This window comes from Thunnus maccoyii, chromosome 3, assembly GCF_910596095.1.
Source record: "Thunnus maccoyii chromosome 3, fThuMac1.1, whole genome shotgun sequence".
NCBI lineage: Eukaryota > Metazoa > Chordata > Actinopteri > Scombriformes > Scombridae > Thunnus > Thunnus maccoyii.
Window position 1 is genome coordinate 6,848,019 of NC_056535.1, and position 13,408 is coordinate 6,861,426.

Below are 13,408 nucleotides of genomic sequence, written 5' to 3' on the forward strand. Positions count from 1 at the left end.
ATCATGGCTGCGTTCTGTTAATGATTATGTTATTAAAATGAACAGAGCTGTTGTTAATGTCGTAAGTTACACCTGTGCTTTTCCTGCTCATATGTAAGTGCACATATCATGTAAAACACTTTGTTTCACCATGATCCAGGATGTTGACGGCAGACATTACGAACAACAGTAACGCACACAGTGAACTGAATCCATGAGATGCTGCGTGCAAGTAAGTAAGACCACCACGCATAAAAATCTTAACATTTATTGCTGTTTCTGAATACCGCATTGAAGGCAAAAGCATTCAGAGTATACACAGAAATTATACAATTATATATGGTTTCACAAAGGCAGTGAACACATACTGTATTACAATCTACAAAAATCTACTTTACAGAAATTTAAAATTCTAAATATCAAAAAGTACAGCTGCAGAAACAGGTGCAGAACTGGAACCAGAAACTGCTCTGGATATCGGTTGGTGAGACAACATGGTGACATCACAATACAAAGAAAGCAGAAGTCATCTTTGTACTTACAGCTGGTTTTGGAAACTACAAATGGCAGACGAAACAAAAACATACTCCAAAATAACTCATTGAATTGAAATGATCATATAAATTATGGTGGTTTTATGCATCCAAAATATATCATTTTACAGAGGACGCCTCTACAAGGTAGCGAGTTATAGTATTGTTGAGTGGGATTGGTAGTGTATCATTCCAAAAATATGGTTAAAAATCATATAAGGACACAATGGAAAGAAATAGTCTCCCATCTCACAAGGATGGAGGAATAAATTTTAAAAACAAAGTATGTTCTCAACAGCCTGGTGGAACTTGGTGGAGTAACAACATAGTGGTGCTGGGGTGTTAGGCTCAGGTCTTTGCTCGACTAAAGCACAAGTGCTTCAGTGAGAAACAAATGTTGGTAGTAGTTCGTATCTTGAACTATTTTATAAATAAAGAGTGGCTGTTATGGCTCAGTTCTGACCCTGGTAGCGTGGTACAAATAACCACAGGGCTTAAAGGGTACAAAACTACCAATCCTGTCATGTCTAAATGAAGCGAGTGGCATAACAAAAGAACCAGACCACCACAGCATCCAAAACAACCCCAACGAACACAAAAAAACAAAGAAAAGAAATGCAGCCGAGAAACTGAAGGCTGCTGAAACCAACCCCTCTTCAGAGAAACTTAAAAACAGAGGATAAGAAGATCAATAAAATATTCCAGTTAAAAAAAAACAAAAAAACAAAACAAAACAAAAAAAAACTTCAAATAAAATTTCATTTGTATGCCCACATCAATGCCAGGTAGCCATTTTGGAGGAGTGTCCAAAAGCGGGACGAGGCGTTCGTCTTGTGTATGAGGTGCAGTTATCCTCACTCCCAGTGACAGTCAAGCTGCATTCAAGGACAAGCTGGTTTATGGTCACACGTGCCTTCAGTCTAGTCCTGCTCCATGGGCTCCTCAGTGGTCCCAGTGTTCAAGGTGGCACTATCCATGGCGCCCTCTGTAGGAGGTTCAGTTGTACTGCTGGAGGGAGCGACAGCTACGTCTTCTCTGGCCACTTCCGCACTCTCCTCTATGCTACAGCTGCTACCACTGCTGCTACTGCTGCTGCTGCTGCTGCTGCTGCTGCTGCTCACTGGGTCACTGTTGCTCTCCTCGCTGTCCCTGCTGGTCTCGGGGCTCTCTACAACGCATGCAGGTGCCTGCTGTTCTGTCTGATCCATGTCACTGCCCTCCTCCTGGGAGCCGCACGGCACCTCCCTCTCGTCCTGCTCCGCCTCCTGGCCTGAGCCCGCACACGCTTCGCCCTGCGTGCTGCTGGTTGGTTCTGTAGTGAACAAGTGGGGGAAAAAAAAAACAAAGAAACAAACAAAAAAAAATTGTTAAACACACCACAGTAGGTTTTAGCCCCTTTTCAGTCTGTAAAATTACCCAAATCTTTCCAGCCAATTTCAGACAGATGAATGACTGGTTTGCTTGAATTCTTGTCAGGCAGCAAACGTCAAGACGGATCACACACCACTACTTAATTTGTCATGTTAGAAAATGGACTCAGTGATCCCTTTCATTATAGCAGCTTCTCTGCTATCATCTGCTAGATTCAATGTATTTTACATCACTCTTAAGTCAAAAATATCAAGGATAATATTGATAAGACTGATGAGTAATATGCCTCTTAACTTATCTTTGTCTAAGTGTGAAGACGGCCCACATTAGGCTTTATCTCACCCTGGCTCGCTGAACCTGATAACATTTTTACACAACTTGATTCGCTCCCAATACAATGTCAACTGCAACTGGTCAAACATATTAATGTGAATGTAAATCATGTCTGCCCCTACCATCTAACTTCCTCCATCTCACACAGACACCATTAGAAAGATATTGGGAAAGACATAACCAATCTTCTGTGCTGGTCTTATGACCATTGCCCACAGCTGATTTAATCATAGCTGACTCAAGTGTGTTTCACAAGGCAAAAATCATACTGAACTTTAGCACTAAGCTGTATGTTAAAACACTAAAAGCATCATTTGATACGTGCCTGTACTCAGAATTTGACAGGCCAGTCAAATTTTAAGTGCGCAACAGCCAAACACACCGGTGACATCGTCTGTGTGAAATGTCACTGTGACAATCACAAAATGCCATTAAGTAACAACTTGTCCCTTGATTCAGATCAAAGAAAACTAGCAGAGTTGTAATTGCTTAAAAATGCTATGCATCTTTTTCCAAACAATCTGTTTTCTGTTTAGTTAGAGCACTGTCAACCACACTGCCATTGCAATGCCTGTAGAGACATCTAAGCTCTCTGGCAGTGAATATAACAATGTGGAACTAGGTGGCAGCAATAACAAAGATAGCTTGAAGTAAGCTTAAAAACAAAGCAGAATTATATGCTATTATTCAAATCATAAAGAGAACAAGTATAAACAACATGTCTACAGTCTGCACTGGATTTACATTACAATATAAACCACTTTACCAGTCAACACATACATGTCATTTTACACTATCTTGCTTTCTAGAGGGAGATGAATGATCATGTAAACAGATCAACAATTTTGCAGCCTGAATAGTGATGAACTGTCATCGCCGACACACTATCAGGCACACTGTCACAGATGGCATGCCCAAACACATTTTCCATGCAAACAAGGGCGTGTGTGCTGAGCTACAGTACCTTGAGTGGCTGTCCCTTGGGGAAGTTTTGACGTATGTTTACTAACTGGGGAAATAATTAAAGAGCCTCTTAGCTACTGAAAGATCTTCTTACACACACGCACATGTTCCTATCTAACCGTGCTTTTTGCAAATGTTTCCCCCTTTGTCCATACTGGACATTTGAGTATTTCTGCTTTGTGGAGGGTCATTTGTCAGCATTTATAAACTCTTTGAGAGATGATCTTCAGCTCCACCACTGAACATGACTTTGAACATAACCCTTTCAACTTATCTGCTGTGGATAACGCAAAAACCACACAGAGCATGTTAAAAAAACAAAAACATACCTTGGTCTTCCACAGCAGCGGCACTGCTGGAGGCTTCATTCTCCTTGCTGCAACCGACCTTCTCCTCCTCTTCCTCTTGGACCATGGCTTCGGCTTCTGCCTCTTTTGAGAGGCAGGTGGCGTGTAAAGGCCTCACTGTGTCCACCTCTTGCTCCTCCTCTTCATCCTCCTCATCTTCCTCCTCCTCCTCGCTGAACTTAAGTCTCTTCACGTCTTGCTGCTCAGCCTCCATGTCCTCTTCTTCATCTTCGTGTTTGTTCTTCAAGGAGCTCCCCAGGGAACCTCCTGACGCTGAAACCTCGCTGACAAACAAACAAAAGATAGAAACAGGAGATACAGATGTTATTCAAGTGTTTGTTTTTGGTTTTTTTTATGTTGAAGACGGAGAATAGATTTTCCAGTGTGTTATATCTTGTGACATACCTGGAGTCTTTGTCGCCCTCTTGCTCTGTGTTGAGGTCTTTGTTGTCTGTGCTGTCTGGCAGGCCATTTGCTGCTAGTGAGTTGGCCAGAGACAACTTCGGTCGGTTCAGTGGCCGGGGAGTTCCCGGACCGTTCACTTTCCTGACAAAAAGCAGACACAAGAGAAAAAGCGTAAAGCATTATACATAATGACAATTATACAGAACTTTGTTAAAGTACGTGAACTTTAGGATCAATGACTGAATCTGTCGCCAACACAACCTCTCTGTAAAAGCAGATGTGTTCCCAGGAAGCATCACTCCATTCACTCTATTGACGGCACTGCATCCATTTTTCCTGCATACACAAAAAGAAACCACACACACAACAGAACTCTTAATCTATTAGAAAACAACCTCCAAACCTCCATGTTTAGACATTTTTCGAGTGTTTGACACAGAACTTACTCTGAGGTTGGATGAACACAGCTTACCACCATTACATTCTAGACATGGAAACAAGAATAGCCTAATGAGTGAAAAGTGTCAAGTTAACAACTTAAGAAAGGAAAAATAAAACACACTGATTAGGACTTACCTTCTCCACACCCCGAAGAAACTTATCCGTTCCTGTGTAGTTCCTCTTGGGTTCTGTGAGCAACTCACACAAGCGCTGGATCGTAAATGGGATTCTGAAATAAGGAAAAGAGCAGTTCACTCTACATGCAGTGAGTGTTGTGTACTAAAGGGACAACTCCTGACTATCAAACTCAATCAAATGCTGATCCTTTCTTCACGGTGTTTTGTCCACCTCAGCCTGCTAGTGTTGCAAAGCCACAAAAATGTGACAAATTACTCTGAAGCCTAAACTGGAAAAATACAGATTCACTAAGCTTTGACACAAGCAAATCTGTTCTAAAATCTCTGTCGTGTGAACAAAGAACAGTGTACAAAACATTCAGGTAGAAACTTTTTTGTTGCTCAGCACTGACAGTCGCTTCCGCTGGTTAAAATGGCAAACGCCGCCAACAGTCAGTTGCTGGTTTGTGTGCTCTCTGCAGCAGGTGTCTGTACTCAGCTTAAGGCCGTATTCAGACCAAATCAGGCGGTGCGACTCACCGCCGCAGGGTCGAGCAGAGGTGTGTGTGGGGCTGTGGGTGTGTTTATCTGTTCTCTAGAATTTAACCACTGTGAAACAATCTGAAAATAACATTTAATTGATCTGATTCAACAGCTTCTCTTCATTCATTCTCCAGCTTGCTCGACCACAGCTGCGCTCTCTCTTGCGCGCGCGCTCTCTCATCTTTTTTAAAATGAGTTATGAAACCGACAGCAAAGTCTAACTTTACTTACTACTTTACTTTTAACTTTTAAGACAAACTTCATCCCCTCGTCCTAGTAACACCTTTTTACTCCCTCATGGCAGAGTTTACAGCTCTGATCAGTCTGATCTCCGGCTGTGATTGGCCACCTTTCAGCTGCAGTGACGTCAGGTTGCGTTTCTCCAAAAGTTGACTCTTGCTCAACTTTCTGGCTGCAGTCCTGTGCAGCACCGCTGCGGCCAAAACGCCCACAGCTGAAACACCCGCAGCTGAAATGCACTACCCTCGTTCAAATGAATGGGAGGACTGATGTTTTTGCCGCACCACCTGATTTGGTCTGAATACAGCCCAAGATCATTTGAAGGGAGGGAAGGGATAAAACTCCACTCTATACCACCACTGTACAAGCGAGTGTTTCTACAGTCCCAACAGCTCCAACAGTGTCAGAACTCTTCTCTCTAGCTGATCATGTCACATGCATTTCAGGAATTGCTTTCTGCCGGTTTAACTTTCATTGATATCATATCAATAATTTAATGCTGATCAATTCAATAGTTCTGAACCAGGAACTCTAATATGTGGATGAAGTAGCTCATAACTATGTAAATGACCATAAACACAGTGGTTGCACCGTACTAATATTCACCTATTCTGTAATGCGACAAGGAGAAATAGCTTTCCAAGTTACCTGAACGTAACTCTAGTTCTATAAGTTCATGTGCGACCCATCGTCACTTAATATCACAAACTTACTGGGGGGAATATAATTATAGCATGACCATCAATACACACATCTAATGTTGTCTTATAACTGCTCAGCTATAAATCAAAACTAGCCACTTTAATCAAGTGGGACTAAGTAATCCCAGGAAGAAAAAGTCTTGTCTCTGTCGAAAACAAAAAAACAAACAAACAAAAAAAGAATAGAAAAAGATATCAACAAATATATATAAATCTGATGGATGTATCCTAGTAGTCGGTCCTGATCACACAATTTGAGACACGACTGAGTCACTATGCTACGATGACAAAATCTAACAATAATATAGCATTTTGCAGAAATATCGTATGATTAGGTTAATCGTTAACTGCCAAGAATATTTTTGACCGGTTACACATGTCAGTCTGTAGGTTAATTTGCATACATACTCCGCTAACAGCTAGACAATTGTGAGTTCAAAACATCAGCTAGCCAAGACATACTCAGCCTGGCTTCTCCATGCTTTCAACCAGCCTACCATTGTCAGTGAAATGGACTACTTCAGCTGGGTACCTACCCATTATATCCCTTCACAATCTTCAGGATTCTCTCCTTCATGTCTTCAAATGGAATTGACTCCACATTGGGATTTGCAGGGCCTCTTTGCTCAGGTGCTGAGGCTCTGAAGTCATCCATCACCTTCTCCAGTTTAAACAGGAAGTAGTTCTTAAATTGAGACCACTGGACCCTAGAGAAAAATGGTACAAAAAAAAGGTTCAACACATTAACACATCACACGTTTATAATACAGGAAAATGTGGACAAAGGCATGCTAAGGTTGGATAGTGCATATTCTATGGTAAGATTTAATTCATGAAGAGACATGGCAAAACTGTTACACTTGGATCGAAGAAAATAAATGAATTCTGTAAACTCTATCTAAAACTTATTCCTGGACAGCACATCTACAAAAGCTATGAATACATTTATTACCAACTTTAGATCTTCTATAGGAAATTACAAATGTGTGTTTGTGTGGTAGGGAGGAGGATTTTATCAGGAATGAAATGTTCACTTACATGGTCTCCCCTGTCTTGGCAATATGACATAGAAACTGCTCCAGAAGAGGAGATGCCTCCTTCTTTGTTTTCTTGTCAAAATCTGACGAGATAAAAAACAAAACAGTTAGTGAATAAACGTGGATTTACATCAACTAACAGCACGATCAAAGATGAAGAAGCTTTGATTGAACGTAACGTTAGCTTAACCCACACTTCCACTAGCTCTGCTATAAAGTACGGATGCCTTTACAACCTGCCTTCTTTAACCAATTAAATTACACTTGTTGGCAGGTCTCTGAAGACACTTTGGCGGAAGACTATCACATTGTCTAATTAGCGTTAGCTATTTACATAACGTAGCGCTAATGGCTGGATGCTATCAATCCAGCTAGGTCGCTCGCTAGCTACAACTAGCTTAAGTTTAGCGCTCTGGCTAGCATGTTGCAGCAGCATAGCCGGCAAACAGTCGCCGGTGACACCGACCAGTTACTTTATCCAAGCCAAAAGTATCAGCGAACAAGTTGTCAAATACATAAGAGAAATGCGCACAACTTCTGAAGTAATGATAATGAAAAGCATCATATTTCGGTTCGCTATCTTGCCTGGTTAATGCATTAAGAAGACAGCTAGCTAACCATTTCCGTGAAACCACTAGTAATGTTAGCGTTAGCTATCGACATTAGCTTGTGAGCTATAATCAGTTTATTTTTTATAATTTAACTATAACGGAAGCACATACATAGCACACGATCTCAATGAACACAAAAACTATCGAAATACGCTGAATTGACCTCTGAGCGCCTCTTGAAGCGAGTCAATTTCCATCACGTCGTCGCCCTCCGTCAGTCCGGTGGATGTAAGAAGCAGACTGGCGGCTAGCAGCTGCTGCTAAGCTCCGGTGTCACAGGCGGAGAGGAGGGAGCATTTTAATATGGCGCCGTGAGGTCACTGCCTGTTCAGCAGCAGACAACAGAAGACAAGGCACTAAAGAGCAGACCTACAACATGATGAACCTCAAATTCTCAGTTATGAGGAATTTCTCAGCTCTAAAACCTTTCCTGTCCCTTATAAGGAATATCAAATGGTGATAAATGCTATTTCTATAGTAAATCCTTTAGCTGATGAAATACCACTCTGAGAGGTAAGAGTTACAGGAACTGGATCCAACGGATTAAATATTAAAAGTCACAAATGTAATAATAAACAAGAAATTATTTCATGGCAAAAGGAAAATTACTCCACGTGGGATATTTGTGTGAAACTCCCATTTTTCTAACACTGAATGAGAATCAACATGGCTATAAATTTGTTATCCCTATCAAATTGAAAGTACATTACATAACTGTGCATAATGTACTGTACATCTCGCCAACAAATCCCAAACCAACAACTGTGGATATCGATAACAAATGTGAATGTTGTAAAAATTAAGAAGACACAACTAAACATCTGTTTTATGAAGGTCAGTATACATTAAGATTCTGGAAAAAAAGAGGATTAATTTGACACTCAAACCAACCATTCAATTAATCTGGAAGCCAAGGATACTATACTACTATAATATGAAAAGAAAAAACAGACATTTCAATGGACTATCAGTTTATTTATTTTACTGGGAAAATTTCACATCCTTAAAGCCAAGTTCCTGAGTTCTCGCCCAGCATTTGAACTTTTCATGACTGAATTAAGAAAGTATTTTGAGTCTTTCCAACTTCTAAATAAGAAGTGTTCACACAGTTAGTTTCCTCCAAGAAGTTTTGAAATAAATCTGATAGTCTGAAAAACAAGGCACTGGAGAGAGCAGCGGAGGAATATGGAATAATTCAATATCAGTTACAGGCAGCACAATTTCCTCTTTATAACAAGACAAGTTTGTATAGTTTCTGTCAGTAGGTTTGAAAATATCAAGTTATATATTGTAGCCTATTATTGTGTATCTTCAGGATATTTTTCACTTAAAAATACATGCATGTTCAGAACTACAAACATGGTCTTATTTGATTTAAAAAAAAAAAAAAAGAAGTTATAACATGTTGCATATTATTGTGCAACTGAACAAATGTTGCAGTGTCAAACAGCAGTGTCTGACAGAGGGACAATATTGCTGTTGCCTAATACTCTTTATTCTCTAAACATTGGTAGAGAAATGAGTATGAATTGTACCATAGAGGTGAAGTGACTCTGCTTTTCTTAATTTAATATTAAAACCAATATATGTTTTTGTATTTCCAACAGCTTGCTCTTAAAGTCTGCCTTAATTGTTTGCTAATTTTCTGTTCCCATGACTCCTGGCATTGGATTCGGGAACTGAAACCATTATTTTAAGGACTGCAACCTGTTATTTTTTTTATTCAAATTTGAGAATATCTTGAAACTTAAGACCTAAATTAAAGAAATACAATCAGCCCTGGGTGAAACACACTAAGTACCAAACCACTCCTTAATTAATACACATGTGAGAAGAATACATTTCATCCATGTGAATTGCTTGGGTGTATTTCCATCCCCGTAACTTGCATATATATGTATATAAAAAAAAAAAAAAAAAAAAAAAAAAAAGACTCAGTACATTGCATTGTTTTATTTAGAAACACATATTGACTGTACAGACATTTTCAGTTTCCAGTTTGAATGATTGATACATAGAGACCATCACACCACATCAAAAGTAATGTTGCAAAAACATATCGTCTATGTGTTCTCCACAGACCATACATCATATTACAAACAAAGATACCGTCTCAAACACACGTCTATACCATTCATTTTCTTAAAATAGTAAACATGGCAGACATGAATATTTATATGGCACATACTCAGCTGTAGTACTTTTAAACGCTAGCACTTTTGGTTTTGATTCATTCAGATAGTGTAGCATCTAATGCGGACATGTCGTCTACAAACAACCACCCGGTCCTCTGCTGTAATATAATTCTGAAAGTGCATTTTAATATTCGGTATGTAACATAAAATCCCTATTTAATACTGTCAGTGGCATTTGGCAACTGCGGAACAGACCAAATACTCCAGACTCTTCGCATTCACACAGACTTAAAATTTCAAGTTATTTGCTGGTAAAACATTCACATCATTTTACAGGAGTGGTTTATGAATCTACTACTTCCAAGTAGTAAAACTTTCCAAAGTCCAAAGTTGACCTTGTTTAACTCCCTACAGGCAGAGATTAATTCAAACCATGTTTATGAAGAAAAAATAAAGAAGGCAAATACTTTCATGCACCACTCAGTTGACAGAAATATGCCTTAAATGTTGCTTTTAGCCTATACTTGAGTTCAAGAGCTGATAACTCTTGACTAAAAATAATGCAGTCTTTTTTTCTCTGTAACATTCTTATTCATTTCATCACCGTACATAACTAGGCTGTGCACAATGTAGGATGGCAATAAGGCAAAACCTATTCTACAGCATCACTGACCAGCACTGTATGCTTCTCTGTATACATTGAATTATTACCACAACCACCAAAAGAGGATCATAATGTTCGTATTCTAGGAAGTGTCATGTGTTGAATACACTGCAGTTCGATCTGGGAGATGCTGGTATGACACGTAATCCACGGCGAGATGGTCCTCGGTATTCTCAGATAAAACAGGGAGTCCGTTTCTCCACTGGTTACTTGTGCGGTTTGATGTGGTGGACCACTTTGTCCTCAAACACCTTCCTCATGGTTTTTTCTATCTGCTTGAGGAAGACTTGAGGAATCCTACCACACAGGGTGTTGACTGTGTCCAGGAACTTGGTCTGGATGGGGTAGAAGAGTGACTGAAACATGTTGTCCTCGAATGGAAACTGCAGAGAAAGAGACATGTGTCAGTTCTGATCCCAAAGCTATTCCAGTTTGATAATTTTTTAATGGAACGTATCACAGTTTATATGGTATTTACAAATTCTGTCAGCAGGGGTGGGGGTAGGGGTGGGGGGAGGTTCTGTATTAATCATAAATTACGACCCGGCGAGTCTTTAAGAGGCTTATCTCAGCAGAGCAGGGAGAACTGACTCTGCTGCCGGAGAAAACAAATTCTAAATTTAAAAACTGACCCAGATTGCTTAATGTGAACAAGAGGAGAGAATTTGTATCACGGAGTAAATACTCAAAGCTGCTCTTTTTCTGAGCCGATGTCCTTCAAAGAACAGTCCAACATTAAGGGAAATATGCTTTTCTCATTCTTACTAAGAGGAAACAATCCGTTTTTCAGTCACTGGAAGGTGTACACAGTACATGTCACTATTGACTAGCAGTTTCCCCCTGCTTACAGTCATTGTGCTAAGCTTAACATGTCTGACTGTAAGGCTGCATTAGCTGCTAGCATAACTAACTTTAATCTCCAACTGAACTGTCAGTGGTCGAGTTGCATTGTGGGTAATGTAGACGCCAGGTTTTGACAAGGAGGAAGACTGTGCAATAAAATACAATCTCTGGTTCTGTTGCATCGATTTTCATCCTTCTTTAAAAACTCTATCATGAGAGCATTGCTAATCAGTGCAGTGCTCTTTTAAGGACTGACAAAGCATCTTTCAACAGAGGGCGCTATGCATCAGTACCATCATTCAGTAAAACTCTAATATCCTTCTGGGATACTCACATCACGTATTGCATCATAGACTACTTTGAAGGCCGGCTGCTTGTCATCATGATACACTCCACGATTACCGTGGAGAATGGACACACCCTCCTCTTCGGCCCCTTTACAGTTACTCCCATACATGCAGTGATCAGGCCTGTAGTTCCACTGGCAAGGAAAGATGAAGAGACACTCTGGAAAAACAAAAAACAAAATTACACCACACACTGTTACTGTATATGTTGAACTTCATATGTGATGCAAGGACACAGTGAGGACAGTAGCTTATGAGAGTGATAATAGTGATTTCCTTAGGAAACTTTGGATAATCATGAGAGAGAGTTTGAACTACATACAACATGTATATGTCTCCTTCCTTAAAGTTAACAGGCGTTTTGGGATGCCCACATGTTTTTCAGGGTTAAGACACTGCAACTAGGACCTTTGATGCATCTTTCTTACATGTTTCCTGTCATCTCTCCATTATCACTATCTAATAAATGCATAAAATACCCCAAAATCATTTTTAAAAAAGGATAACATGGGTTTGCTGACCCACTTTTATAGAATTCAAACCAAGCAAATTTATTTTTCAAAAATATCCTTCAAAAACACACGTAAGTCATCTTTTTTTTAAAAAGATAAATACATATACTTACATGTACAAAGTGCATTTCAGAGCACATTATTAAGAAACTGAGGACCATGAAGACTGCATGTACACTAAAATAAATATCAAAACTGCACAAAATAAATAAGGTCACAAAATTAGATATTTTCACTTATATACTTATATCGCTCCATCAAAGCTAAAACAGCCAGAATGTGCAATAGCTTCTTTCCACAAGCCATAAGAGTCATGAACAGCCAAGTACCTTAAACCTGTACATTCAAAAAAATAATAAAATCTACCTTTTAAATTATTTTATACTATTTTAAATGATTTATGCCTTATTTTTTTCTTTTTGTACTTACACGGTTTGCACTTTTTAACTTAGCATTGTACTCTTTTAACTGCTGCTTTTATTGTTGTATGTAATTATTGACTACGCCCGGGACGCTTGTTCTTGTTTGGAGCAAGACGCTTTCAGACACTTCTGTGATGTCCTCCTCTCCTGGAGACGTGCAGGCCGGATGTTTTGTTTCTAAATGGCGCTTCAGTTTTGATGGTTTCATACTCTCAGTTGCAAGCATTTCTGTCCCTTTTTATCCTCAATGTATGAAAATCCACATTTTAAATAGGTACTCCGGGTCATATTTGCGCTTCGCCATCTTGCCTCCGAACATCAACACAAAATAAAAGACAAGTCCAACATCAGATGCACATTAAATATTATTTATTTGTTTTTGACTAGCTGTCCGCGACCCACCCACAATGGGTCCGTGACTGAGTGTTAGGAAAATACTGTAGCATTATCATATTCTTTATGCCAGTTTATTTGTTTGTTTGTTTGTTTGCTCCTCCCTTCTATTCATTTATGTGCACCAAAACAATGAGGGTTCAAAAGGTAACCCTGGAAGCAAGGTAACTTGTTACACTGCGAGGTATGCCTGAACCAAGCAATCAGCCTCCAACTGCTCCGGTGCAGCAGCTGATGGTAATTATACTGCAGCTGTGAGGCGTGAATGTGTACATACTGTATGTATGAACATAAAATGTAAAAAGAAGCACAGATGCTCATACTGTATGTATTTGCTCATTTGAAACCATAACAGAACTATATTACATAGTACATTTAAATGTGCTCAGGACTTAGGATGAGACATACAGTACCAGGCTTAAAAAGTGAAAAATAATCTACAAATATACCATATTTACTTGAAAACAACATG

At 39.5% G+C, this 13,408-nt stretch overlaps 2 protein-coding genes across 2 annotated transcripts in view; both read right to left on the minus strand.

The window, feature by feature from the left end:
- Nucleotides 1-231: 231 nt before the first annotated feature.
- Nucleotides 232-8,099, minus strand: ppp4r2b (protein phosphatase 4, regulatory subunit 2b). The gene is made up of 9 exons (XM_042407416.1): nucleotides 7,784-8,099; nucleotides 7,011-7,092; nucleotides 6,509-6,679; nucleotides 4,508-4,601; nucleotides 4,378-4,415; nucleotides 4,193-4,267; nucleotides 3,932-4,072; nucleotides 3,509-3,810; nucleotides 232-1,824 (listed from the first exon to the last, which is right to left on the minus strand). Exons 1-9 carry the CDS (start codon nucleotides 7,815-7,817, stop codon nucleotides 1,433-1,435), a joined length of 1,329 nt encoding a protein of 442 aa, XP_042263350.1. The 5' UTR covers nucleotides 7,818-8,099; the 3' UTR covers nucleotides 232-1,432.
- A 1,459-nt stretch (nucleotides 8,100-9,558) lies between these two features.
- The window catches only part of gxylt2 (glucoside xylosyltransferase 2), a 31,836-nt gene continuing 27,986 nt past the window's right edge, over nucleotides 9,559-13,408 (minus strand). Inside the window, exons 6-7 of the mRNA XM_042405638.1 lie at nucleotides 11,597-11,769; nucleotides 9,559-10,802 (exon numbers count right to left, since the gene is read on the minus strand). Of these exons, the coding sequence (XP_042261572.1) occupies nucleotides 10,626-10,802; nucleotides 11,597-11,769 (350 nt within the window). The 3' untranslated portion in view covers nucleotides 9,559-10,625. The remainder of the gene's footprint in view (nucleotides 10,803-11,596; nucleotides 11,770-13,408) is intronic.

Bases quoted from the DNA above. Each gene is read 5' to 3' on its own strand.
- ppp4r2b (XM_042407416.1), bottom strand. From the start codon at position 7,817: ATGGAAATTGACTCGCTTCAAGAGGCGCTCAGAG. The intron at 4,268-4,377 runs GTAAGTTCTGTG...TTGTGTATGCAG, and splicing joins TGTGTTCATCCAACCTCAGA to GAAAAATGGATGCAGTGCCG. The intron at 1,825-3,508 runs GTATGTTTTTGT...TGTTCACTACAG, and splicing joins CGCTGCTGTGGAAGACCAAG to AACCAACCAGCAGCACGCAG.